Source organism: Lepisosteus platostomus, chromosome 24 (genome assembly GCF_059453375.1).
Source record: "Lepisosteus platostomus isolate fLepPlt1 chromosome 24, fLepPlt1.hap1, whole genome shotgun sequence".
Classification (NCBI taxonomy): domain Eukaryota; kingdom Metazoa; phylum Chordata; class Actinopteri; order Semionotiformes; family Lepisosteidae; genus Lepisosteus; species Lepisosteus platostomus.
The window spans coordinates 16,313,822-16,341,540 of NC_142634.1; the positions used below are offsets into that span (position 1 = coordinate 16,313,822).

The 27,719-nt window shown below is 42.8% G+C and overlaps 2 protein-coding genes and 1 long non-coding RNA gene across 6 annotated transcripts in view; 2 read left to right on the plus strand and 1 right to left on the minus strand.

Annotated features, from left to right (window-relative positions):
* LOC148641775 (inositol polyphosphate 5-phosphatase K-like) overlaps positions 1-16,887 on the plus strand; it is a 38,593-nt gene extending 21,706 nt beyond the window's left edge. For both annotated transcript variants that reach the window (XM_088618583.1, XM_088618584.1), the window contains 9 exons: positions 4,538-4,654; positions 5,797-5,972; positions 7,156-7,267; positions 8,675-8,784; positions 9,619-9,829; positions 10,296-10,433; positions 11,833-11,916; positions 12,389-12,493; positions 13,244-16,887. In XM_088618583.1, the coding sequence (XP_088474709.1) occupies positions 4,538-4,654; positions 5,797-5,972; positions 7,156-7,267; positions 8,675-8,784; positions 9,619-9,829; positions 10,296-10,433; positions 11,833-11,916; positions 12,389-12,493; positions 13,244-13,699 (1,509 nt within the window). In that variant the 3' untranslated portion in view covers positions 13,700-16,887. The remainder of the gene's footprint in view (positions 1-4,537; positions 4,655-5,796; positions 5,973-7,155; positions 7,268-8,674; positions 8,785-9,618; positions 9,830-10,295; positions 10,434-11,832; positions 11,917-12,388; positions 12,494-13,243) is intronic.
* On the minus strand, positions 16,467-20,496 carry LOC148641776 (uncharacterized). The gene is made up of 2 exons (XR_015929871.1): positions 20,038-20,496; positions 16,467-17,660 (listed from the first exon to the last, which is right to left on the minus strand). It is a non-coding gene; the product is annotated as an uncharacterized LOC148641776 (long non-coding RNA).
* Positions 18,018-27,618, plus strand: pheta1 (PH domain containing endocytic trafficking adaptor 1). Of its 3 annotated transcripts, none has more exons than XM_088618585.1 (3): positions 18,069-18,470; positions 20,547-20,662; positions 22,757-27,618. In XM_088618585.1, the coding sequence occupies exon 3, from the start codon at positions 22,776-22,778 to the stop codon at positions 23,583-23,585; it is 810 nt and encodes a 269-aa protein (XP_088474711.1). In that variant the 5' UTR covers positions 18,069-18,470; positions 20,547-20,662; positions 22,757-22,775; the 3' UTR covers positions 23,586-27,618. The 3 variants fall into 3 exon arrangements, with proteins under 3 accessions (XP_088474713.1, XP_088474711.1, XP_088474712.1); XM_088618586.1 differs by lacking the exon at positions 18,069-18,470 and adding an exon at positions 18,479-18,872; XM_088618587.1 differs by lacking the exon at positions 20,547-20,662 and having other exon boundaries at positions 18,018-18,470.
* Positions 27,619-27,719: the final 101 nt, after the last annotated feature.

Here is a 27,719-nt window from a genome sequence, read left to right on the forward strand (position 1 = left end):
TCTATATGGTAAAAAATAGACAAAGACATGTCATCTTTTGAAGATTTGAAGAAACTATTTTTCTTAGTACAGCTACCTAGATACCAATATTTTGCAAAGGAATACTCATTAAAATAACGGCATCCCTGTCCAACCCTGATAAAAAATGTAATGGGTTATTTCTAGTCTGTGTGGTTTAGTCAAATTAAACTTGTTTTAGACAGAGGCTTAAAATGAGTGCCTCTGCTTATGCAGAAAGGTTTTTTTTAAGACACAAGTCTTCCCAAATGCCAGATATCTTTTTTATTCAATGCTGTCATTGGATACCCAGTTTCATGTAGGTGTACTGTACTACATCCCAGATATCTTTATACATTTTGGAAATGTTGAAGATTGTCTATATTATTGTTCCCACTTCTGCCTTAATAATAGCAGCAAAAACCATAACAATGAAGAATGACATGCCAAATGTGCCTGCTATGTATTGTGCTTATATAATACTACTAATAATAATTGCTTACACTTATATAGCGCTTTTCTGGACACTCCACTCAAAGCGCTTTACAGGTAATGGGGACTCCCCTCCGCCACCACCAATGTGCAGCCAGTTCATAGATGGGGATTATTAGGAGGCCATGACTGGTAAAGGCCAATGGGAAATTTGGCCAGGATGCCGGGGTTACACCCCTACTCTTTTCGAGAAACACCCTGGGATTTTTTAATGACCACAGAGAGTCAGGACCTCGGTTTTACGTCTCATACAAATGACGGCGCCTGTTTACAGTATAGTGTCCCCGTCACTATATGCACTGCACACAGCTCTGAACAACCTTCTTCTCTTGTTCACACCTGCAAACACACACAACGCAAACCTGCAACATGGTTCTTACTTTTTCTGTGGTTGTTGTGTGTTACATTTCCATGCAACTTAAATATGCTGTGGGACTCCTAACATGTATCAATTTCTTCCTGATATGTTATTCAGCAGGAGAGCTCTTATCTCAATTTTATCTGTCATCACTCCTTGAAGTCAGTAGACAATTATGTCATTTTTTCAGCCTGGGTATTTTTTTTCATCCCTAATGCCTCAGAAATGAAAGGCTTCAAAGCAGAACACAGAGCTTTAATGCAACAAAATGGCTGGTGAAATTCTAGAGTTGTTCATCTACAGCAGCTTCTCTCATTTGTAACTGCAGCAAGTCCATTCTTGAGGGGTCTTTTATCAGCTTATCTGCCACTAGAAGGGCTGAAATGTGCTGTTAATTATTACTTTGATCAGATCAAAATCCTTGCGATGCTTAAACTTTTCTGAATTGCAGTTGCAGTAGCAGCAGATTATTTCGGTCTCACCTGTGTGCCAGCCCACAGCCTCCACTCCACAATACCAGGGTTCTTACTGCTGTGCTGCAGATGCACCCACACAATGTGGTCACTCACTTATTTAAGAATCTTACACAGATCAAAATGCCCTTTATCTCTAAATATGGAACCCCTAATCATCAAGTCCATGTTGGTCATATCCTATAATAACCTGGTTAGAGCTCCACCAGAATAATAAGGAAAATGATTAATAAATATTAAAGAGAATATGAATTTTCTAGCTGAATTTACCTGAAAGTGGTGTCTAGTAGAATAGATGTTTACTAAGTTCTAATTACATTATGGAGTCTGTATAAAATAAAATGTTACCTGTGTATGAAAACTTAACATTTAAAGATTAATTAACATTCCTAGATTAAAGGACATCTCCATTATGACAAGTATTGGACTTTGTCGGGATACTAATGTTATCATTTGCAAATCTTGGGTCTTTACCTATGATTGTTAGCTAGTTTGTTAGGTACTTTATTTATTTATATTATTAGGTTATTGGCAATTAGAAACACTTCTCCAGGACAGTGGCTCATTCTGCAAGTGCAACTGGTACAAAGCTGAGAGCATAATCAGCCTTATGCATCAATTTTTCATTCACTTTGATAGAGATCATTAGGAGGCCATTACTCGTGAGTTTGCAGGAAGAGGGTCTTTAGAGCTGTAACTGACACCAGGGTGCTGACTTCTTGTGTGAACAGCGAAAGGGTCCGCTAATCGACACAAGTGCACTGCTGTAGTCCACTGATTCTGTAGAACACAAGAGATAGAAAGCTCAATGGCAAAACTTAATACAGCCTTCATAAATGTAATGAAGCAGAGGCTGCAGTAGTATTTTACTGGAATGAATTGTGTTTTTTTTATTTGAATGGCCGGACATGAGAGGAAGCCATTCAGTCCTGTTTGTATTGGGGATGCAATGTGTTCTGGGAGGATCTATAGCTTTCGAATGCTGTGAGTCTAATGCAGGCCTGGCACTTTTATCAATGTTCTTTTTAAGGCAAATATGTAAGGTCTTTGCACCTTGTAATCCCACTAAATGCTGAGAGATTTTATTGGCTTCTCACTTAAGCCTACGTACTGTACAAGGTATGGGGAGATAGAAAACTGCAGACTTTCATTGTATTATTTATTTAATGGATACGTATATTCTGTTTCTTGAAGAGAAAACAATTAGGCAGCACTTTGCTGGAACAGTCTGTCTCTGAATGGTCTGAGTTAAGCAAAACAATATCTCATGAATTCATTAGAGACCAGCATCCAGTGAAGACCGTGTTGGAATTATTTCTAAGAGAACTCGGAGAATAGGTGGCCTGGCTGGGTTTTCAGCCAGCACACATATTTTTCAGCTGCAACACTTAAGCAACGTGGAAGCGTTTTAATGATAGCACCCTAATTTATGAAATACCAACTTGTTTTGAGCTTGGAAAATGTGCTTCCCTGGTCAACTCTGCATTCCCAGGGTGGAAGCAAAATTAAACTGGAATTGATTGCAAACTTCAGATTCAGTACCACTGGAGACATGCACCCAAACCTTTAGGCAGCAGCTCAGTTTGAGAGATGTGAGGAGCAGAGAAGGGTCATCAAACAAAATGTTGAGCCTGTGGTCCAGGCAGCTGTGCATTAGTGTGTATGACAGAGCCGGCCGCTGGGAACAGGAATAGATTTTCCTACAGGTATGTCATCTGCCAAGGAGCCTCACTAATCATCTGTCTCTTAAAGAGAGAGGGGAAGTTACTGAGTAGGTTCTCACCACAACTGGATGCTGCATAGATCAGCAGCTCTCAATATATCTCTCTTCCTACACACTGCCACGGAGTGTTTCTCAAAAGTGCTGATTACGTACTAAGATAAATGTCAACTGTAAAAATAATAAATAGAAACAGGCTTCCAGCAAAAGGTTACATTGTAATTCGCTGTAAGAATATGTGGTTATTTCTGGTAGAAAATGTGAATTAATAATGGAAATAGTATTAAAAATACATGCAGAGGGAGTTGTATTGGTCTGTTGTTTCTAAACAAAACATATTATTTACATATCTGATTCTGGTCAATTTCCAGCAGTTTTCCTTTTTTAGACATTCTAATTGCAAGAAATAAGAAGAGGGTAAAACTCAAACAGATTCAATATTTTTAAAGGCTCAGTTTAAAGACTCTTCTTTAGGGCACTTCCGTGACAACGCCAATGTTAATGCAAAACTATAATAAGCCCCTAGCAGAACACATCAAGTCGATTACATAAGAGCTTAATTCACAAGATCAGCAGATGCAGGCTGAGCTGTATTCACATTTATAAAACTTGTAGTTCATCTTCCAGTGTTTGCTACAGAAACTGATTGTCAAGAGGCCAAAACAATATAAATGAAACAGCCAACTGTGTTACACAGAAGCCCAAATGGAGACATGTCTGCGTTAATAGTGTAAACTACTGCACCTGCTTTTTTGGTTGTTTTGTGTTTCTCCATCTTGTCGATTCTTTTAGAATTCACGCTGCAAGAATTCCTTCTGACCACACAGGGCATAAACGGAACAATAACGGAAGGGAAATGGAAGAGATTCAGGCTCTTCCTTGTCACAACAAGCCTCAGGAAGAGTCAAAACCAATTCCCTCTAGAGATTATGCCTAAAGATCGTTCCTCCTGTACATCCTAGAGTTAACATTCTTGTGGAAGCCATTGCATTTTCACATATTGGGCTTGTTAGGACAATGTTTCCCTTTAAAGAAATCAATACTAAGCAGATGCATGTGCACAAAGAAAAGACATTTAGTGACCTGAACTTCTTCAGACAGCATTTGTGGTTTTATACACAATGGACAGGCTGTATGTTAATAAAACAGACATTATAAGGTTTTATTGTGCTTTATTCTACACCATCTAAACAGTTGTGATCGATGGCCAATGGGTCGTTTTCATACAGAAAATCCAGGGAGAACATTATTAACAAGGGAGTGCTGGAGTAACAAGAAGGTCAGCCAGGGAGAGAGGCGAATGCCATTAAACACAACATGCATTACATCCTGTATAGTCTTATAATACAGCCTGTCAGGGGCAAGAAATAGTTTCTGTGCATTTTTAATATTTTGTGTGTGTAAAGGCTCCTAAAGGAGCTACAACAGCTATATCTCCTCCAGCTCTTCCTGTTTCCCCTGACACCTCCCGGTCTGCCAGTTCCCTCTCTCTTCCAGGTGACTTCCCAGCGGATGCAAGGTGTTCTGCTGCTGGTTTTTGCCAAGTACTACCACCTGCCCTTCCTGAGGAATGTGCAGACAGAGAGCACGCGGACAGGCCTGGGAGGATACTGGGTGAGTGTGCCCCCCTGCGCTGGAGCTGACACAGTATAGCCTCTGCATAGCCAGGGCCGTACTCAAACAGCAGCTTCTGCCACGCCTGGTGTGCTGCGTGTTTTTTCTTTCAGAGAACAAGGCAGCACCCGCTGTTACAGACCCAAAATAAATCAATAAAAAAACTTCTAGGCATAAAGATTTCGGTCTCACAACACCAATGTTGGATATTCCTTTTGAGAAACTGGTGTTAACTGCTGGAGGTGGTACATGTCTCTGTAGACACAGATATGTAATCAGAGTCAGAGTGCCTTTAGCGCAGTGCTTTAATTGCACTAGTGTGTTAGTTTTACAAACACAGAAAATGAAGAAATAACTTGGGTCTTGATTAATCCCCTTGACGTTTGGGAGATAATAAATAAAGCCTTTTTTGTCCCTTTCAAAGGTAATTCAAATCAGGAGCTCAGAGTATTCTGACAAGAAAAGAATTTTCACAACAAGTTGTATCAACTTTAGGTTAATTATATATTTTAACTGTGACGGCAACTGTGCCAGTGATTGCTGATCTTTTAAGGTCTCAACTGCCCATAAAAATCTAATAAATCTAATAAACAACACCTGAAATCGCTCTTACAGGCTGGACAATGAATGGGTAGGAAGAGAGAGGTTGGTATAGTTACAGGACCACGGCACCCTTTATTCTCTTCACAAGAAAATCTCTTAGCGACTGTAGTTGTCTGGCCTCTGTAGCTCAGTGCTCTGCTGTCAGCAGGTCAGACCCTGTCCATTGCTTTAGAATATGGTCTCTGAAGTAGGTTTCCCTCCCGTTGATCTACACAGCTGTTAAGAAGGACACCCAGATTAGAATGAGGCTGTTGCACGTAATATAGTTTAACTTTGTGACAGACACTTACCCTATCCGAGCAGTCCACTACAAGAGTCAGTGTGCCGCAAGCACTGACTGGCCTTGTGTAAACTGGGCTTCAGCTTGTGACATTTTTATCCAAGGCCTAATTAAAGGCTTAGCAATATTAAAGATATTTTGTCATAGTGACCACAGCCTTAATGAATCCTGTTGCAAGCTGCATCATAGCTAGCGGAGTGAATCACGCTGTATCTTCTGTCCTGACGGAGGCGAAGGAGTGACTCTTTTCTCTGCGCAGGGTAACAAAGGTGGCGTTAGTGCCCGGATGGCGGTTTTTGGCCACATGGTTTGTTTCCTGAACTGCCACCTGCCGGCACACATGGAGAATTCGGAGCAGCGCATGGAGGACTTCGAAAGCATACTGCAGCAGCAGCAGTTCGATGGGCAGGCGGCCACCGGCGTGCTGGATCACGAGTGAGTGCCTCGCCGGGCCCTGGGCTCCATCTAGTGGGGGGGTCTGCTCGGCTTGTACTGCCGCTGCCATACTTGTCTAAGAGGTCCTGGGTCTGTATTAGTGCCAACCAGTCCGGGATCATTCTTCTTTCTGTTTTCTGTGGTTACAATTGTGTACCTGTAAAAACTAGGATTATTTCGATATTAAAGGAGGCATTTATTTGATCATGTTCGAGTAGGGAGCTGCCTCAGCGTGCGTAGGCTTATTCCCTGCTGAAAGGAAAAGTAAAGAGACACAAGGTTTTGGCTGTGGAGCCTTCTTCAGGTGTCACCCTTTTGTGTGTCTCTTCTCTTTTCTTCTCAGCACGGAATGAACCTTTACTTGTTTATTTGATCACGTCGTGGGCACTGATGATGCAGCCCTATAGTGTCCGGGACTCCGGGCCCGGAGGAAGGACAATGAAGACAAGGAGCAGAGTAGCAGCCAGCAGAGCATGAGTGGATACAGCTAGAGAAGGGGTGTAAATGAGTGGGATAAATGGGATAGTTTAAAGAGGGTTGAAATTGTGTTTTAGATTAATTTAAAGAATGGTGTTGGGGATGCAGTTCTGAGAGTTTTCTGTTTAAAGGTTCTGTTTACTGTACATGTTAACTCAGTGGGGAGACTTTATGGACCCTATAGAATATTGATGATTGTGCCGATATTAATAATGCATCATAGCCTAAGTGGAACAGATGCTCAGTCTGTGTAATCCAAGATAATTGGCTGGCAGGCTACCCCAGTATGCAAAAAGGTGGTGAAAAGAGCTGGCTGATACATCTCCTTTTGATGTTATGACCTAGCCCGTCACTCATCCCTAAAGTGTTATTATGACAAGACATCAGGCTCCTTCTTTCTATGTCCAGTGGACCTAAACCCATTCAGTCTGCCACATTGTGTACATGCTTTTGAAATTGTTTTTCTTTTCAATTCTGAAATGTAAAGACAATTTTCTCCCATTCATCTGGATCTTCTGTGTATAAACTAGACTTATCCTGGCTGCTTTATAAAGAGCATGTTCAATGGAAGCACTAAACATTTTGGATTATTTCTCTATTTAATATAAAATCCTCTATGAAGCTGTTTTTTGTCCCTTGCTTTATCTCATAGTGGTTATGGTGAAGAGTTGAGATCTAATTTCAGTATTTGTTTGTTTCTTTTCAGTGTGGTGTTTTGGTTCGGTGACCTGAACTTCAGAATTGAGGATTACGAAATTCAGTTTGTAAAGAATGCCGTTGATGGCAACAAGCTCTCTCTGCTTTGGGATAAAGACCAGGTGAGAAATCTTAAATGGTAGACTATGGTTTTCAGTTTAATTCCTTCTGTTCCAATAAGGATCAGCTATACCCAGGATCAAGTTAGGTACAGTACAAGCTGTCCTGACTACAGTATTTGAACCTGTGCATTTGACATCACCCTGAACTAAAAACTTAGATATCCTGATTCAGGAAGATAATCTGATTTGAACAGTGCTGTAGACCCAGAAGTTTACAGGCTCCCCACAATTCCCTTCCATATCCTAATTTCCTTAAACAAAGAAGGTTTACCTTCTTTCTGCTTGCTCACTATTAGAAGAGACAACAACATCTCACTCTGATTCCTGTACATTTATAGCTTGTACAGTTCATTAGTCCCTGTGCCTAACATTGACACCAGGTCTTTAAAAGCTACAGTTTGGGATTGACAAATTTATTTCCCTGTTAGTCTTGACATATACTGGATGACGTTGATGTTGACAATACTGCATTAGGTGCTTTTGAGCATATCCTACGTGGTTTGGGTTATTATAAAGGCTAGAGTTAAAATTAGTGAATTTGCCTACACAATTGTATTTGAATACATACAGTACTACCAACACAAGTGTCAGGCAGGAGCTCAAGGAGCCTTGTGTGTGTGTTTCTGGGAAGTCCTGTATGTTTTGGTGACCATTTAGCTTCTAGTCAAAGAGGCGTCTTTTCCATTTATCACTTACTGAATACAGTAAATATTCATCACGCTCCTTGGGAAACATAATCAATCCTGCTGCCTGGTGTTGTCATGAGTCATGAGTTCAGTATCCCTCATTCGTTCAGTCTGGAAAAGGGCAAGACAAATGTTTCCAACACCAGTGCCCTGTGAACAAATAAGGTTTACACAATTCTGTGGTGATGAAGAATCCTGTTACAGTCCTACAGGTTAGATGTTTTTTTAAAAATGTTCTATAAATATGCTAGAACGCTCTTAACATATTGTCCAACATATTTGTCGTTGTCCTGCAGAACAGTTGTTTGTTTTTTTGACAAATATACAATGCTCACCTTCCTTGCCTCCATCTGGAATGAAATCATCTTTCTGCGTGTCCCTGGCTCCAGGGGCACAGTGCCTGTTGTGTGTGAAATTAAAAACCGTGAAGGGTAAGGGGGGCAACTTATCCTGCTTTGTTTGTGCACTTACAGTAGTTTGGTGTTTTTTACACGGTGATGATTTGGGGAGCGGGCGAGGGAGGCTGCCTCAGCAGCTCCAGGTCTGGCCTGGGCTGCGGTCGTGTCAAGCAGGCCCTTTTCTCTCTCCTGCGCGGGACTGTGCGTTTCTCTCTCGGTGTCTCTGTCGCCGGGCCGCTGCCTCCACAGACACCGCGCTGTCTTGAACGCTGGAGTGCGGCTGACTGCTCCGGTGCTGTGCTCACTGCCCTCTTTGTCTCCAGCTGAACATGGCCAAGGGCTCAGAGTCTGTGCTGGAAGGGTTCCAAGAGGGGCCACTCAAATTCCCCCCAACGTACAAGTTTGATGTGGGAAGCAACACCTATGACACCAGGTACTGCCCAGCATGCTAGTGAAGTCTAGGAAAGTCTCCGTGGTGCTGTTGCACTGTCTGGTGCTCTGCCTCCCTCCTCACTGTCTTGCTACTGGTGCAGTACTTACTGTTTGTCATGCATCACGCCTTGTTTCCATGCTGAACTTTCTTACCGTTAACAAACGACCACCAGGGAGTGTCTAAACCCTTCGCTGAAGGTCAAGTGTACATCGTCGATTAAGATGGGATGAAGTGTTACCCCAGAGGGACCATGTAAGCCATTTGGAAGGCTAGTGAGCAAGCGGTCACGTGCGTAGGTGTGAAACAGTGACTGTTCTTAAAATCCTTTAAAATATTCACCGTTCCTTTTAGTTTTTAATTCACCTATTATTGTACGTTTTATGGTACCCTCCAGTTTGGAGCTGTCCATCGTACCAGCACAGGAGGGGTGAAGATCATGCATGTGTGTCTCCTGAAACACTGTTGAGCTCGGCACCACCTTCCTCTTCGTGAGCCTCTCAGTGTCTGTGTATGTATTGGATAAAGGGCTGACGCAGATATCACTTTTAATGCTGCAAATACACACTCCCCCATTCAGCCACTAGGAGGCACTGTTGTTGCATGGCAAACTGGATAACCTTGCTGACACACCTACTGTCCACCCACCCCAACGCCGGGGCTAGTTTTGCAGCATAGTTTTTGGAAGACCCCCATTGCAATCTGCCAGTCCCTCTGGCCCACATTAGACATTTCTAGTCTCTTATTATATTTTTTCAGCAGAAACGGGACTTGGGAGGCCAGTCATGGATAAAGCTAGTAAAACAACTAAGGCTGTTGCTGTTGCTGTTTCTGTAGCATGAAGAAGCGGAAGCCGGCCTGGACTGATCGCATCCTCTGGAAGACCAAGCTGCCCAGCTCCTCCAGCCCTTCCCTGAGCAAGGCCAGGAAGCGCAGCTCCGCCGCCGGCCTGCCCAGCGGGTTGAGGGTCACCCAGCACTGCTACCGCAGTCACATGGAGTACCTGGTCAGCGATCACAAGCCCGTCTCGGCCATCTTCACCCTGCAGGTCTGTATCGCAGCGTCCGCAGTTGCCAGTCCCGAGCTTGCAACTCTTATTGCATGCTGATCGTTTTTTTAAATGTGTCAATTAGAGCCGCTAACCAAAGTCGTGCTTCAGCCAAAAGCCCTTAACAGACTCAGTGTAACGTGTGTTCTCCTCGGTCTTTTAAAACCTCTTTTTGTGAATTCTGTTAGTTGTTCCAGTGTGGCCACCACCTGTGATGCACACACACACTTAGTGAAACACCTCAACACATCTGCTCTGGTGAGGTTAGGGTTCACCTTCTATCTGGGGACTCGTAACAATACATTAAACATTGTTGTCAAATAGTTTAGGAATTTAACTGTGTTTGAGGTTCTTTGTAATACATTTAATGTATTGTACTTATTAAATATGTTATAGCCATATGTAAGATTAATAAAATATTACCCTCTCCAACACTTCTTATCTCTGTGTGGCTCTGTCTTTCCAGTTCCCCTATAAAGTGGACCTGCCCATGATCACTCTCATTGTAGACGATGAGTGGAACAATCTTTCAGATGCCACTGCCAAATTCAAGATGGCAGCCAACTACCCTCGGAGTTCCTGGGACTGGATTGGCCTGTACAAGGTAATTACTGGCAGACACTCCGGTAGGGCTGAGCTACTTGTATTTTCTGAATAATCCACTTTAACATGAATTAAACAGACTTCTCTTGCTTAAGAGACAATGACATAATTTTGTCACAGACTTATTTTGGCTCTATGATGAGAACCTTTGTTTAATCTGAATAACACATTCGGAAGCCTGCTGTCATCTGGTTTAAAACATCTCTTTGACATCTAGATAATCCCTGTGGGGGAGCAAATTTATCAGGTTTCATGGATATGTGCTGTATAGCTGTGTGTCATCAGTGAAGCAGAGGAATGTTAATATTGTGTCCGTGGATGATGTCACCAAGACGGAGCAGGTAAAGAGTGAAAAGTACAGGCCCAAGACCAGAACCCAGAGGCACTCCACGTCTTAACTTCTAACGTAAAGGAAAGGTCAATTAAAATCTATTTGTGAAATACAATTTAAACCAAGCCAGTATGCCAGACCTATAGTTGTTTGTGGTGGACGCCAACCCCTACACCACCGAATGTAGCTCGTTGTCAGCGTGTCACAATAACACCTGGGTGTTTGAGTGGCTTGTCCTTAAGGCTTGCAGATGGAAACCCCTCCGGGCTTCAAGATGTACCCTTGCGGTCCCATTTCGGAGAAGACTGTGCAGTTCCCCATAGAGATTTTCATTCCTCTTGCTCTTCAAATAAACTGTCAGCGAGACATTGAGTCAATCTCAAAGCAAGGCCAGAACAGCAGGATTCCTCTCAGCTACTACACATCTCTCAATTGCTACAACACACAAACGGACCATACTTACAAAATCAGATGGGCCCTTTTATACATCATACAGAGACACCGTGGGGCAGTTAACTCGGTTTAACCTTTATGCCCAGTTTTCCAACTTCACCAGCTGTACTGTATCTCATGTACACTCAAACAGGTGGCATTCAAACCTCTTTAATCATTAGAGCTTTTCTACCAAAATCATATGATCTGTAGTACAAGTATAGTACAGAGGACAACAAAATGTTATTTACATCTTTAACAAGAGCTGTCAGTGATATGACCAGGACAGAAATTTGAAAACTGAAAATTTTCATAAATGTCACATAAATGTCATTTATTTTAGTTTCCATTGCCATACTTTTTTCTTTTAATTGCCCTTTTTATATATATTTTAACTGTTTTCTGTTTATTGTACTCTTTTACTTTGACTGGATGCTGTTCTTTTTTAATCATTTTATCAGAAGCTTGCTTTCTACTTACAGTTTTCATTAATGGATTTAATATACCATGTGAGTCCCTGCTTTCCAGCCTTTGATTTGCTCACTCTTGGTATGAATCTGTCCTGAGCTACAAGCAGAATGTTTTGGAAATATGTAAACTATTTACATGTCATGTATATATTCCTGTATGTTCCTAGGTGGGGTTCAAGCACCATAAGGACTATGTGGGTTACGTCTGGGCAAAGCAAGAGGAGTCGGACTACGTGAAACAGGAGTACCAGGTACCACAATTACACACCTGAACCTACAGCACACACCAGCGCCATGTGAGAAGGGACACATTCACATCAAATAGACAGCGTTACATCACACACACAGACCAGGCGCCAACACCATACGAACACAAGATACGAATGTCCAAAGCCTAGAGACAGACAATTTTCAGGTTTACCCATTTCAAGAAGTAATGTTTTTCTAGAGGAACGTCACATTCACAACTCTCTCTGTATCATTAGGTCCTTAGTACCACAACATTTGTTTTATTAATAGCAGTCATATTCCGAATACCCTCATGAGAAAGAGCAGATTAGTAGATTAATGAACCACACCAAAAAAGGATCAGTTCACGTTCTGCATGTTATACTGCACATCAGCTTGTGTGGCTATCATTAGCACAAACCACCATCATCCTGGTCCCGTCCAAGTTAAATAATGACGTACTGTAGTAATGAGGTATTTTCTTTCCCTCCACAGGTGACATTTGAGGAAGAGTCTTTGCCTAAGGGCACAGGAGAGTACATCTTGGGTTACTATAGTAACAACATGAGCTCCATTGTGGGAGTAACAGAGCCCTTCCAGGTCATGACCTTTTGTGTGTGGTTTCACTTTCCTGTAGCAACCTTGTAGAGGGCACAGGTCCTCTAATACACCAGATAAAAATTCCTTCTTTTTTCCTGAAGAATTCCTACTTAAATAAAATGAAAGATAAAATGTACACAGCATTTATAGTTAGATCTTACATCCTTAAATCTTTTTTTATAGATCTAGAATAGATAATACAGTATTTCATCCATAACAGTATTGTACATAAATCTAGAATTAGCTTAAATATGCGTGTACATATCTTCCTAATGTTGTGTACCAGCAGGGAAGCAGGTGGATTATTTCTTCATCCTTTAAAGTCACAAAAGGGCTGCAGTCTTTTTCCTGGACTGTATTTAGAAAAAAAAAACATTTCACGAGCTACATGAATATGTTCTGAAAAAAAAAAGCCTTTGGAACAACAACTTTCCAAACATTTGTTGTCTTTAAAGTCCACATGTTAAATTATTACTGAGCAATATCAATATCGATGCAAGGAATCTCATCGATATAAAGAACAAACGGATTACTCTGCAGCCTTGTTCCTTTAGAATTCAGAAAAGACTGCAAAAGCAGTGTTTTTTCTTACGCTGGAACCTTGGGTCTTTACATAAAGGTGTTTCGCAAGTTCGCGGTTCCCCGCGTGAATTCAGGCCTGTCCAGCACTGCCTGTCTCTGTGGCGCTCGTGCTTCTCTGACGGTGTTGAAGCAGCGTGAGCGTGCAGCAGTGTCTCTCTCCCCCCGCAGATCTCCCTGCCCAGCTCCACCCCCAGCTCCAGCCCCTCCGACAGCTCGGACTTCAGCTCGGAGGACGACAGCACCGTGGTGCTCCTGCGGCCCAAGTCCCGCAGCCCCAGCCCCGGCAAGGCCAAGCAGAGGGGCCGCCGGAGCCGCAGCCGCAGCCCGGCGCTGCCCCGGCTGCAGGGCCTCAACCTGCGCCCTCACTCCCGGGAGACGGGCGCCCGCAGCCCCTCGCCCCGCACCGGCGCTAAGAGGGAGCGCCTCGTCTGCGAGTCCGACGAGTCCCCCGACACCTGCTGCCCCCTCCCGCAGGACCCCGACGGCAGCCCCAGCACTCCCAGCATCGAAGTCAACGCCCCAGAGGACCTGCCCAGCCCCGGCGCCGCCAGGGAACGCGGGCCCTCTGAGGGTCCTGCCTCTGGGTGGAAGGCTTCAGGCGAGCGCCAGGATCCGGCGTTGTGACAGGCCCCACGTCCTGGGATAAGGAGCGGGGTCCAGGCCCCGTGGAGTCTGGCTTGCCACTTTGACATGCTCCGAGCGGTCTGCTCCGCTTCCTCCAGTGACGAATTCCTGACACCACATGAGTCAGGAGAAAAGTAGGCCTCCTGCTTCTGTGACTGTCCTCAACAATTCTCTACCATCTGAACACATTCCTTCTGCTTCCTCCTGTCTGTGTCTCTATCCCTCCTCTTACCTCACTGTCTCGACCATCCTTTTTTTCACCTCCTGGCTCCCTGTTCCTGGAATACAAGAAAAATGCCAGGTTTTTTACACGTGTCTGTTCATACAAATTTGGTGAGTTTCTGTCAGTATTGCAAAATATGTGAATGTTTCCAGAAAAGTTTGGTTTTAGTTTTACTAGTCTCATACACTGGTGATATGATGACATTTTTTCTGTCATTGAACATTTGCACAAGACGTCAATCAGAAATGTCTGACTGCATGAGATCTTGAAATAAGGCTAGTAATAATGCTACCTTAATGCAGTTTTTTCTGAGAATTGTTTTTTATTTTGCCACTATGTTTATTGGCATTTAGAATTTCATGACAATCAAGTAATCAAATCCAAGTTGTATGTGACTCTTTTATATAGTGGTTATTCCCACAGTAAGTGCATCTCAGAGGCAAATAAAGCTGACATCGGTGCCTCTATGAAAATGGAGCCCTACCCTCTTCTCTCACTCGCACTGAAATAGAAAGGCACCAGTTTCAATAGCTGTAGGTTGAGTAACAAGTGTAACTCCTAGTGAACCTTCCAGCACGGTGTACCGCGGCAGGTGTTGTTCACATGTAGTAGATGTTGTGTAAAGCTGTGCTATAAGAACATAAAAACAAGTGAAAGCCATTTGGCCCATCTAGCCTGTTTGATAGTCAGTAGGTAATTGATTCAGGTACTGTACCTTATTCAGTCGTTTCTCTTGTTGCGCTACTGAACCTTTCATTAAAAATAACAATCAAGCCATATAAAAAATGATCCAGCGGCGCAGTGAACTTATCAATAACTGGAACCTAATTAGTCTCTGCAAATCAATGCTCATTCTGTCGGGTGGGCAGCTCAGTGTCAATATAATGATTTTGGCAGAGAAGGTGCAGCACTGACACAGCTCATTGAATGGTGAATTGAACTCTAATTCTTTACTATGGAGTTGTGTCATTATTACCTGCACTTCAGAACTTATGCATACATTTTTCTGGTAATATCATTGTGTTTATAATAAAGAATAACCTAGACTTCGCCTCAAAACACAGAAAAAATATTAAAAACCAACAGCAAAGAACGTAATGGTCATAATTTGACAGTGATGAAGGTGAAGATTTCAGTCCCATCATTACTAGTAGTGCTCTGTTTTAAATGGGGGCACAGGAGAATCCTAAAAAATGGTTTAAAGGAGAAGAAAAGCTTCCCATTTTAAAAGACTTTAAACTTACTTTGCTTGCACTGCTGGGCACATTTGTGTCACATGCAGAACATGAACATTTTTAAAGTTAAGTTCCCTTTGCTTGATCATTCTTGACTAAGAACAGGCCTATTATTTTCCAGCCAATTTAAATAACACATTTCCTTATTAAGGGCAGCTTGGTGGCACAGTGATTAGCATTGCTGCCTCGCAGCACTGTGGCCCTTGGCTCAATTGCTGGGTTACTGTGTGGAGTTTGTGTGTTCTCCTTGCGTCATCATGGGTCTTTTGCCCTGTGCTCTGGTTTGCTCCCGCAATCCAAAGACATGCTGTAGGTTAATTGGCTTCTGGGAAGACGGGCCCTGTGGTGTTGGTGTCTGTCTGCCCTGCAATGGACTGGAGTCCTGTCCAGGGTGTATCATGCCTTGTGTCTCTTTCTTGCTGGGAAAGTGGGTAGAACATTGATGGGTGGATGGACTTCCTTATTAAACTTATTAAACAGCACGGGGAGACTAGCAATCTGTTCCTGAAGACTCAGTCATTGAGCCAGATCCTTCCTTTAAACTAGCTACCCTAGTTACCAGCCACAGCCAGACTGAGAGGGCTGCCCTTACTGAAGCAGACCTCTGGCACGAATTGGGTCCATGCTGTCTCATAGTATGTTCTGGAGTCCAGCTTGCAATCTCCAAACTGTAGCCAAACCTACAGTATATGCCATGCAAAAGACTTGGAAGGTTTTTGCACTCTGAAGCCCCTTAACCTTAATTAACTTTGAACTTGAAACACCTGGGTGTTTATTCACATATTCCTCTTGCCCCATCACTGTGAAGGATAGAAATGTCTGAGGGAGTTTTGAGTAGCTGAAGCCATGGAGATGTTCCTTTGCAGTGCAGGTTGCTGCAGCTAGCAGAGTAACAGTAAATCATGGCTGGGCAGAGTTGTCTGGGACACCTTTACTGTAGCTCCCAGGGTTTTGCTGTGAAAGTGTGGTATCCATTTGTCCTTCGCTGCTTGTGTTTCAGCATTAAAGCATGGAAACATATCTTGGGGGATACGTTTTTGTTCTGTCCTCAGGCTCCTTCTTTGGTGTAAGAATAAAAACTGTTGCCTGTACATTGTCGTATATATGTTTGTACTATATGTTCTTCTGGGTGGTCATATTTTCACAGCTATTACAATTTTCGCAGCTCTTATTACACATAATGGATTTTTAAATGACCATGATCTTTCTTCTTTCTTGTTGTGCTTATTTATTTATTTGAATACCTAGATAATGGGCTGAAACTGTGTTCGTCTGTGTACAATCCTGAATCAAAATCTGTACTAGTGAATTGTTAAAAATTATATTTATTGTATCATTTTGAAATCATTTCAATTCTGTGCAAGACAGAGAAAGTACTCCGTGAGATATCTTTGGAATTGCATACCTCAGTGGTGACAGAGTTGTGAAATTTGTGTGATCATTTTGATTTTCACAGGGCAGTGGGACTTATGCAGTAGCAGTGCAGCACGAGTGTGAGTTTGAAGTTGTCTTTCTCTGTGAAGTCCAGGCTGTTCTCTTACACTAGCAAACCTGGATCATGTGATTGTTGCCAGAGCAACGAGAGGCAGTATGCTCGATGCACCCACTCCCTCCACCCATAATGCAGTGCTGTGATGCCCCTGCTGTGGAAACAGGGGAGCTCTCCAGTCACCCTGCTGTTGTGCCACCTCTGTCACTCCAAATAAAGCTAAAAAAAATCCTTTTCAAAATGTGACTGTTTCTCATAATGTTTTTTTACCCTAATTAATAATTCCTTAATAATTGCTTACACTTATATAGCGCTTTTCTGGACAGTCCACTCAACGCCCTTTACAGGTAATGGGGATCCCCTCCACCACCACCAGTGTGCAGCCCCACCTGGATGACGCGACGGCAGCCTAATGTTTTTGTTGTTTGTTTGTGTTGCGACGGAGAAGTCTGTGAGGTGCAAAACAGTGGCTAAGAGGCAATTCACTAAACAGGAAAAATATTTGTTTGATTGAAAAGGTTGTCAGACGTGTTTCTGCAATGGCATCTCAAATGCTTTCTCCTGTAGGCCAGGACTGCTAAATGCTTTCATGAACTGCAGTGACTGTTCTCCTGTATCATCGAGTTAATCTAATTATACCTCATATCAGTGTAAACGGGGGCTAAAGTTTCACATTCTGTGTCCCATTAGAGACCATGTTTATAAAGCCTTCTGGAGCGTGTGGATACTTTCTGGTCATTTTAATAAGAAGAAGCAGAGGATGACAAGGCAGCATGTTAGACCTACAACCCTGATTTTGGAAAGCCTCAATCTAGTAAATCTCGAGTTTCTAAACATTGAAAACAAGTAAGCAAGGTTTTTTCTTTTTTCCAAGGAATAGGTGGGTGGCATGCTGGTGCAGTGGTCAGCACTGCTGTCTTGCAGAGCTGGTGTCCTGGGTTCACTTCTGGACCTGGGGTGCTGTGTGTGCAGTTTGTACGTTCTCCCCATGTTCCATGTTCATGTGGCCCTGTACTGGAAGAAGCAGTTAGAAAATGGATAGAACTGTGGTCCTTGAGGGAAGGAATTCAGATTCTTTTAGCCCAAGTGATCTCTTCAATTAATTATTTTAATTATAGTCTAAAATCGTTCAAGGACTTTAGAAGTAGACCAGGTTTGATGGTATTCTATAAAACCTCCTGGACAGGGGCTCTTCAAGACCAGAAACTGAGACTTCCTGTATTACCTTGCAATCCTGAAATGAAAGATGAATACATATATATGTATAAACATACTAGCAATTTGAATTATGAACACTGTATTTTGTTCAGACTTGTCAGCAGTGCTTCTGCCATTGAAATAACTACAAAGAGCGGAGTCTACGAGTGCTCCGCAAACACTAAGGCTGCAGGAGAACTGCGCTCTTCCCTCTTGCTTATTCTGGCAGGCAGGAAGAAACAGAAATGCGGTCGGCACAGCCGCGTTGCGCTGCGTCTTAAACAGGGTCTGAAGGACTTCCATCGCAAAGTCTGCCTCTGGCATTTCCCCGACTTCATCCTGGTCGAAACTCCAGTCATGTGACGCGCATCAGCGCCAGAGACAGGAAAAAGGGGGACGTGTCATCAGTTCAGTTCAGTGCCCGAGTAAAACTGCTCCGTAAGATCGTCTGTGCCCGGGTGGGGTGGGTTAACGAGGCGAAAAACAACCCGTTGGCGTGCATGGCACGGAGTGAGGCGCTGTGATGAAATCCCAAGCCCCGACACATGTCTCCCTCCGTCCTTGACGGGCCCCCCCGCCCGCAGCGCCGACAGCGAGCCGGAGGAGCCGCCTGCTTCGGCGGACCGAGTAAGTTTACTGCCCCGTTCTAAACATGAAGGCTTTTTTTAAAAAAAATGCATGGTTATCTATTGTAAAAAAAAAAAGTCTGTTGCACTCTACCAAGTAATCCGCTGGTCTGTGTTTTTTAGGAATCACTGCGTTTGACTTTTTTTTTTGTTCCTGAAAATGAAAACAGAAACAAAACTGCGCATGTGTGATCATCGGGGTATTTATAAAATGTAGCCAGCGCTGGACACACGAGATCTTTTGTTTTCGCAGGAATCGAGAAAAACAAATACAACTTTTTTGTTGTTGCTGTGATTCGGTTTAAAATGTCTAACGTGTTACATCGGAGCAACGTTAAGGAAGACGTTTTAATTTCGTGTTACTTAGTGGAGCTATTTTTTGTGGTCACAATGGAAAAATCCTGTAAGTATTCTTGGAGCTACAGTACATGCACTATACGTGTAACACTGGAATGATGTTAATACAAGAATTTCTTTCTTGCACTGAGTAATTAAGTTTTAAGTAATGTTCTCACGCTAGGAGAAATGTGTGTATCACACATTTCACACATCTCACACCTCAGAAAGCAAGATCTGAAAAAGTAACCAAGTGTGTCATTCTTTCATATCTTAAAGGACGTGTGTAGAATCCGTGGAAAGCGAAACTTTATCTGTAGCCGAGATAAATAAACGCAAATGTGTCGAGAGACGCACGTTGTGTGTGTCTTGGGTTCACAGGGCGAGAAATGGCTTAATTAAGCTCAAACCAGTAGCCGAGCCACGAATGGATGTGTGTCAGACAGCGCTTAATGTTGTAACGCCCTGAAGGCTAAGTATGATTAAACTGGTTAAATAGTAAATAAACGAGTGATCAGAGATAATGAAATAATTATAGGTAGATAGTCCGCGGAACACTGTATAACCAGAGATTTTCAAACGAGCAGAATCTTGTCAGTTACCTGAAAGATCAGACGGAAGTCATCCCATTGTACTAATGTCGCTAGCAAGTACACATAGTGCACAAAAAAAAATGAAAACGTCAGTGTACAGTCACTTTATAATAAGGCGCTGCGTGTGGCCGGGACGGGTCCACCGTCCGGCAATGTCTGGATTCTGCAAGAGGGAAGCGGCACACAGTTCTTCCACAAGAAAGCCCATCCACTCAACTCAACCGTGCTTGGTTTGTGGAGGTGGAAAATGCTGTCTCAGGTGATCCTGAATATCCTATAAATGTTCCAATGGCCTCGGACTCCTGAATCTTTTTTTAGTCACATCTCTCCCCAAACGCTTGTGGGACTGAGGGAGTTGAGAACAAACCACCATACCATGTGGCTGAAGCCAATGTCCTGGCTTCCTTCGAGAAAGGTCGGGATGTGATCCCTTGCATCAGTAACCTACTAACTACCGATTGTCCAGATGACCAGAACAACATCCTCTCATTGTTAACATTTCTTATGTTCTTATGACCTGGTAACTGTTTTCAGTTGCGTCTAAGTAATGAACACTCCCAAACTAACTTGAACTATAACTGTTTGGATAAAAAATGAACCACTCTTACTCGGTTCTGCAGAAAATAAACAGTAGCTTACCGGAACGTTTATTTCTGCTCCTTCCATGTGGAGTTTGCCTGTAACTCCTGTGTTGCCATGGGTTTTGCCCTGGTTCCTAGAGACCTGCTTTGACCTGCAAAATCGATGTTTTATTGCTGTGAGAAGAGAGGAGGTTTGGGTTTCCTGATGTACTGTAGCACTCATCAGATCAAGACCCTCTGTGAATCTCCTTCTGGGAGTGTGTGTGTACAGGGTGATCTCATGCAGCCAGAGAGAAGGGAGGAACTGTGGAAACCGGTTCCATGGAGGAAGTGAGAGTGGCATCTGTCAAGGTGATGAACTTCTAGTCAGGGTCTGTATGTTTCGATAAACATGTAAGCATTTTTGTGCTGTAAGCTCTGGAGTGTGAGAACAAAGTGATTGCAGGAGCTGCGTGGCGTCATGTTGCTGCCCTTTGCCTGTTTTGTTCAGTGGAAAAAGGAGCTGTTCTTCCCCCACCATTTTGTTCCTCCGGTGTGTCAGAGCCCGCTGTGTGCTCCCTCTTTCAGCACGGAGCAGAGGAGAATGAGCAGTCCTGCCTCCTCTGGTGTTGGGCGCTGTGAGTGTCCTTAGGCCCCTTGGCTGCTCCGTAGTGTCCGTGTGCTTCAGGAAATGGAAAAGAAACGTGAGTAGACCTGCTTTTATTTCATATGGCCATGATGCTTCATGGGTATAATAATGAGGTCTGTCCACTACACCTGTGAAAATGATCTAAATGATCTTACTTTAAAGTTTGTGGTGTGGTTATACCCTCTGGAGAGCAGGAGTGACAGAAAATGAATCATAACAATATGAAAAAGGAGCGTTTAGAGACTGTAAGAGCATATACTGTGCTATGCGGCTCAAAGCAGGTAAGAGGCTTTTCCCATAAGAATTATTGGAATAGAGTCAGGTTAGGGACCTTAATTTAGACTGAGTGTGTGTTCACTTGTGGCTAAACAAATTTATTATAGAGGATTCTGTTATAAGTCCAGGTTATGTTTCTAAATAATGCAGTGAAATGATTTAGGGGAATTAATATCCATAAGGAATAATGTAATCAATTAGAGATACATCCCCATCATGCAGTTCGGTTGCCTGTGTGTGCTTTTAATGTATCTATAACTCCTAAAAAAATTGAATAGAAATAGATAAATAGCATCAGCAACTCCTGAGTCATGGTCTCGTCGAAATCAACAATGTTAATCACTGCTTCGGGATAGATTTTTTTAATGCATTGTTCATGCATTTAAAGTTAGTGATCACACCTTGGATCAGAGATGTGTTGCGAGATAAGAACTCAAATTTAGTATTGGGGCATAACGATTCAAATCTAAGTCTTGTGGAACAGCTTTGTCTACATGAAGAACAATGTGAAATGTTAGATTTTAGTGTTCACTATCATTTTTAATTTCCAGAGCAAAATAATCCACAAACCACCTAAACTGCTGGCTTTTGATGTGTTGAAAAACTATTTAAGTGCAGAGATTTTTTTCAGTCGAGTTCCTTAATTTATAAATGTCAATGTGAAACAAGGTATAGCACTGTGATTTATAATGGGGACTGCTTGTACTATGACACTTCACGACTACAGTGCACTTAAATTTACCCCAAAAAAGGAACTTACAAATTAGTTTCACTGTTTGTCTGATATCTAAATTATTGTTACACTTGGAAATTGTTCAATTGAAAAAGTTTCTTCACTTTAAGTGAGGTTCAATGGTCAGAGATTTGTAGAAATGTTTCTTTCTCTTTTATAATTAATAATATTAACAACGCAAATTATACATTTTTATACAATACTCTCCCCAGTGTAGGAAGTGCCTTTCAGAATTAGGAACATTTATGTTCCTTTGTTTTGGAAATGTAGAAGTATTCAGTTTTCCTTCTATATATCCCCCAATTTCCACAGTCTAGTTGGCCCAGATCAGGTGAGACTGGTTTTGAATATGTAACAGCCATTAACAATGTCCCCTTTTTCAGTTTCAGAAGCTTCAGAAATCATTGCAACAAATGATCATAAGAAAAACAAGACTTTTTGTAGCAGTTAGACTGACATTTTATTGAACAGTCACTCAAGTGCATCAAAGACAGTTTTGAACGATCACTTAATCAGAGTGACACTAAATATATAATCGGTATCCAATTTATTATTCTGCTTATTTTATTTTTTTACTGGAAAAGAACATGCATAGTGGTAAGTTTCTTTTAAAGATACAGTAAGTTTATTTTACCCCCAGATATGTTTGAAGACTTGGAAGCAGTGTTTTTTCTGAGTTTATCTCTTTAGCTGTGTCAGTCCTTTGACATTGTCTGAAACTGACCTGACTTTCACTGAGAGTCCAAAGCGTCAGTAAGTGTTGGACAGATGGGCAATGAGCTGAAAAGGCAGAGCGCAGCAGAAGAGTTGGAACAGCACCAAGACTTGTCCTGAATGTGGAAAGTAATCCAGTCTATTTCTTAAAGCCGGACCACAGCCCCAGGAGTGGCATGCATGTGCTTTATTTTTGCATTGGCTAATTTTTTGTTCTGAAGTCACTTTATTTCTATTGTTCTGCTTGTTTTCCCCTGGAGGAGTGCAAATTGGTATATGGTTCCTACACTTGGAACTTGTGTGTATTAGCAAAGTAGCTCTGACATAAACGAACTGTTTTACCCTTCGTGGCTGCACCTTCTGAAAATACTGCGATAAATATTCTGAGAGAAAATCTCCTTTCACGTATTTTCTTATTGTCTGCAGAGCTGTAGGCAGCGCAGCCATGAAGCTGAACGAGCGCAGCGTGGTGCACTACGCCACCTGTGACTCCCCTCCGGACAAGACGGGGTTCCTGTTCAAGAAGGGGGAGCGCAACACGGCCTACATCCGGCGCTGGTTTGTCCTGAAGGGCAACATGCTCTTCTACTTCGAGGACAGGGACAGCAAGGAGCCTATCGGGGTGATCATCTTGGAGGGCTGCACGGTGGAGCTGTGCGAGTCCTCGGAGGAGTACGCCTTCGCCGTCAAGTTCGACTGTGCCAAGTCCCGCGTCTACAAGATGGCAGCCGAGAGCCAGGCGGCCATGGAGTCCTGGGTGAAGGCGCTGTCGCGGGCCAGCTTCGACTACATGAGGCTGGTGGTCCGGGAGCTGGAGAAGCAGCTGGAGGAGATGCGGTCTCTGCACCGGCCCCAGAAGAGACCGGCGGCGCGCGGCAAGCCCGCGGCGGCGGCGGCGGCCGGTGTCACCACGCTGGGCCCCGCGGGCGGGCTGCAGGCCACCTACAGCTGCTCCCAGCAGGAAGAGGTGCTCCTCCTGCCCAGCGCCCACGCCAAGGAGAACGGCGTCTCCTGGAACAGGCCGGCCGAGGCGCCGAACGGGTACCCAGCGTGCGCCGTCCATGGATCTCGGATCCCGCCGCCGTACGAGAACGTGAGCGAGGACGGCGCTCGGCCCCCCCCGGTCCCTCCCCGCAGGAAGACCGCCTCGCTGGAGAGCCCCGTGTCCCCGGGCACGGTCTGCTTCTCGAAGCTGCACGACTGGTACGGCAAGGAGATCGCGGACCTCAGGACCGAATGGCAGCAGAGCCAGTGAGGTCTGGCTACGCTCCCGCCCCCAGCTCGTTTTTTTTTTTAAGGAAGAAATGAAGTAAGTGAGACCGACACGTAGAAGGGTGAGCAATTGTTTTTCCCCTCACGTGTTTTTTTTTTTTATGTTTACAGAGAAAAGTTAAGATCTGCGTGCTGTATTTATAGAGATGGAAAGAAGGTGTAATATCACATGAAAATGTCTCAGTCCGTTTTGCACAGAAGTATTTTTAGAAGCCTTGTATTTTTTTTTTTTAGAATGAAACCTGTCATTACTGTGGACACTATTAGTAAGCTAGCACAGTAGTGAATTTTCCATTGCGTTTTTTTTAACTTAACACTGTTTTAAAGATTCTCTGGTTTTAAACTTCAGCAATAAAGAAGCATCCGAGAAAAAGATCCTATACAGTATTCTACATCTGCGGTACTGGAAATAATTATGGAAACACTTAAGACATACCAGCGGGAACCACACAGCTGGTGATTACAAACAATGCACCATTATTGTGAATTGATATTTGGTATGGGAGCCCTCTCCTTTGTGCAGAGTATGACATCTTATCATCTTTCCTAGTGTGTTTATGTGTGACTGTAGACTGTTGTTTCAAATATCATGCAACACTTTTCACAATTAATTTGTCTGCTGGTGGGTTGAGTAAATGGCACTTAAATGGGTTGATTAAATGCCATCCAGATAACCGCAGCCTAAATAATGTTCACATCTGAACTTTTTCAACAAGGCATTTTTGCACGTGCTGCTGTGGGCACTTTGTGCTTTGTGCCTGTTTTTATTCAGCGTGTTGGCTTTGTGCTAGGGGTCATCTGGAAGATCAGTGCTAGCAGATGAATTCCCACCTGAATGAGAGTCAAGTTTCCACTAATCCTCATTTTATGTGAGTCTTCAGAAAGGCAAGAACAAAGTCACGTCTAAGGTCTTTACCACACATAAAAGCATGTCAAAATGGACCAGAGTTTGCATGAACAGCTTAGTGGTTCATCCAACATCCATCTTCTAACAGCTTCTTCCAATTCAGGGCCATGGGGGAGCCAGAGACTGTCCAGGCATGCAAAGGGCGCAAGGCGGGGTACGCCCTGGACAGGACCCCAGTCCATCCCAGGGCCGACAGACACAGACACAGACACACACTCACACTCGCACCAGGGCTAATTTTCCAGAAGCCAGTTAACCCACCAGCATGTCTTTGGACTGCGGGAGGAAACTGCATTCGCTAATCATTTTCTTGTAACCTTCTCCTGATCTGTGCATCTCTAATACTTTATCCCTAACTTGTTTCAAAAACGTCTTGGTCTTCATGGTCCATTTGTACAATCACTTTGTGTTCTGTTGCCTAAAATTCAATATTAAACTATCTCTCCTAACTGAGGTACATTACAGAAACAGAAGCATTTACTCTGGAGCAAAGTTAAACCGACGTATTATTAATTACATGTTGAAAAGAAGGAAGGAGAAACATTTCATCTGTGAGCGCTTCTGCAGGTGTGTCACTATGTTACACATTTATTAACACCCTTTGTAAAAATCTTGGTTTCAGGACTGTCAAACAATCAATATGCATTTTTTGCTGAATGTGTTGATATCATTGGCCTTTAAAGCACTCAAGTTCAAAATGTGCCTTTTCACTCTAACAGAGCCATGCATTGTTTACCTATTTGTTGTACGACACTGGCTGAAGTAGCAAAACATTTGAGCCAGCAGAAAGACTGGCTGAATGACAGTTCACTTGTAATGCTGAACTGTAACTCAGCAGTAATAAATAACCTCTGTGCTTAAAAGGTCTACAATACGTCTATATGTGTGGTTTACAATGAAGGGAATTTTATATTTTCCTAAGCATGTCTGTTTTTAACCGTTTTAAAACAGTATTTGATACTGGTGAACCTGAGCTCAGAGTATCAGTAAGATCAGTAATTGGTGAAGAACTGCCTTTATTAAATGTAGTTCCACAATAATGGTTAAATCCTCTCATTCACTCCTCAATGGCGTTAATGTTTCTGTGCCCTTAAGGTGTGGTTAAAAGGTGCTTATTCAAATCCAAGTTTTTTTTTCTTTGTTTTAAATGCTGTATTATTTTGATGTTTCTCTTTTCCTGCTTCATTATACACAAGTGGGGATGTATTGAAATGCCTTTAAACAAGCTGTTTTATAAAGTGTTCTTAGAATAGAGGATACATGCTCTTGGTACGTGAGAATACAATAGTTATTGAAATGTGCAGCGCACAAACATATTAGCCATATTTGTCTTTCCAAAGTCAATTTAAGGGAGGCTGAGGTGTGTTCACCTAATTTTACAGGTGAACTTTCAATTACCTAATTGATCTGAGGATTTGATTAATTGGGTAAAATGATATTTTATAAAGACTCTAAATTTGCTTGAGGTACGAAATTTAAATTGGCAGCAACATTGATAAGAGCATATTAGTGTATGGAAAATACTCAAATCAACATTGCTTTCATTTTGGTAAAAAGTAGACGACCTTGCTGCCCCCAAAGATTGAAGGTTGGTATCCCTGGTTTAAGTCTTTTAGGGCTTATCATCTCTTTATTTAAATGCCACTGTGTATTTGGTTTCCTGATCAGCCATGAAGGCACTGTTACAAGAGCTGGTTTGTCTGTCATTCAGCCAAATGCCGAATGACATGCATTCCAGCAGCTGCAGTGCTTGGCTACAGAGTGCGGGTGGAAAGAGTATAGGCCGCATATATTGAAAATGTGACCGGGGGGATTCAGGGAGCTGGTGAATTGCAGAGCTCTAATCGAGAGCTGCGTTGGTCCTTTGTCCAGTGCTTGGCTCTACTGTTGGTGCTGTGAAGTTCATAGTATAAACAAAGTGTGTGTTTCTGTGTAAGTGTTCTTGTACACTAGACCTCACTCTTGCTTGTACAAGCTTTGTCATGGTAATTGTCTTTTTTAAGTGCAACCTAAAGAATAATATGGACCAATTAACTTAAAAGGCCCTTTCCAGTGGAGTTAATTGAAAACAAAGTATTCTTGGTACCATCATTCAGCGGTAGGATGGGTGAATATTTTTTACTCATGCAACTTCATTTTTATGTTCTTTGGTTAGAAGCATCATGGTACTTAGTGTATACATTTAGTACTCATGTTGAAATAAAATCGAATCCATCTGGGAAATGTCTGTGTTTTCAGAAACAAAACTTGTAAAGTTCACAATGCATACTAGAATAAGTTCAGCATCAAGAACGATGTAAGGGTCTAGTTTCACCAGTAGATTAAACTGCACAAAGTGATTATAGAAATGTGGCATGTTATGGTGAGTGTTGGGTGTATGTGCAATTTCAGCAGTCTGAAGAAAGGATCCTCTCTGTAACTACAGGGTAATCAAATCAGGGCAATAGCCAAAAATCCATAGGATAAGAATAATACAGGACACACTATTGTGAAATAATTTTTAATTTATGTAAAGTACTTAGTCCTCTTTATCCCAAGTGGGACGTAAGTCTACAACGAGTGTTTCTTAGCCTTGGCAGCTTGTTGTGCCACTGCTCCGGGGAGATTCATCTTAGCTGGCTCCTCTACCACAGTTCTGCATGTAATCTGTCATTAAACGGCATTTCTAATTTGCCTCTTTCAATAGGAACAATCACAATCTGTGCGATTCACTTTATTTGCGGTTTTCTCCAATCCAACAGCCCCAGTACTTTCCTGGGACTGGATCGGTCAGCAGGAGTAGGAACTACACAAGTTTATTTAGAGGTGTATATATAGAGTATTAAAATGTTCCGTAGTGCAGGACTGCCGCAGGATTGATTTTCGCAGGGATCGTGGCGAGATTGAAGAAGGCACTGTGGCAGATTCCGATGCTGAAGACCTTGGGAACTACAGTGGAGTGAGCTGCTCTCAGAACCATTTTCTTTGAAAACCCTTTGATTCTAAACCACTGTAAGCAAACAACCGGAGATAAATAAACATCCCTCCTTTAAGCTGAGTTTGCCCAGTCTCTGTATTTAGGTAGCTCCCCTCCCTGGGTCCTAAATAAATGGCTGATGTAGTGTCTGGATTGGTTGTGAAGCTTTTTTCATCTTCTTCACACCTTATACCTCTGTGTCTGTGTAAGGTGAGTCATGAACTATTATTTCACATGATTAACTAGCTGGTGTC

Bases quoted from the DNA above. Each gene is read 5' to 3' on its own strand.
- pheta1 (XM_088618587.1), top strand. From the start codon at position 22,776: ATGAAGCTGAACGAGCGCAGCGTGGTGCACTACGCCACCTGTGACTCC.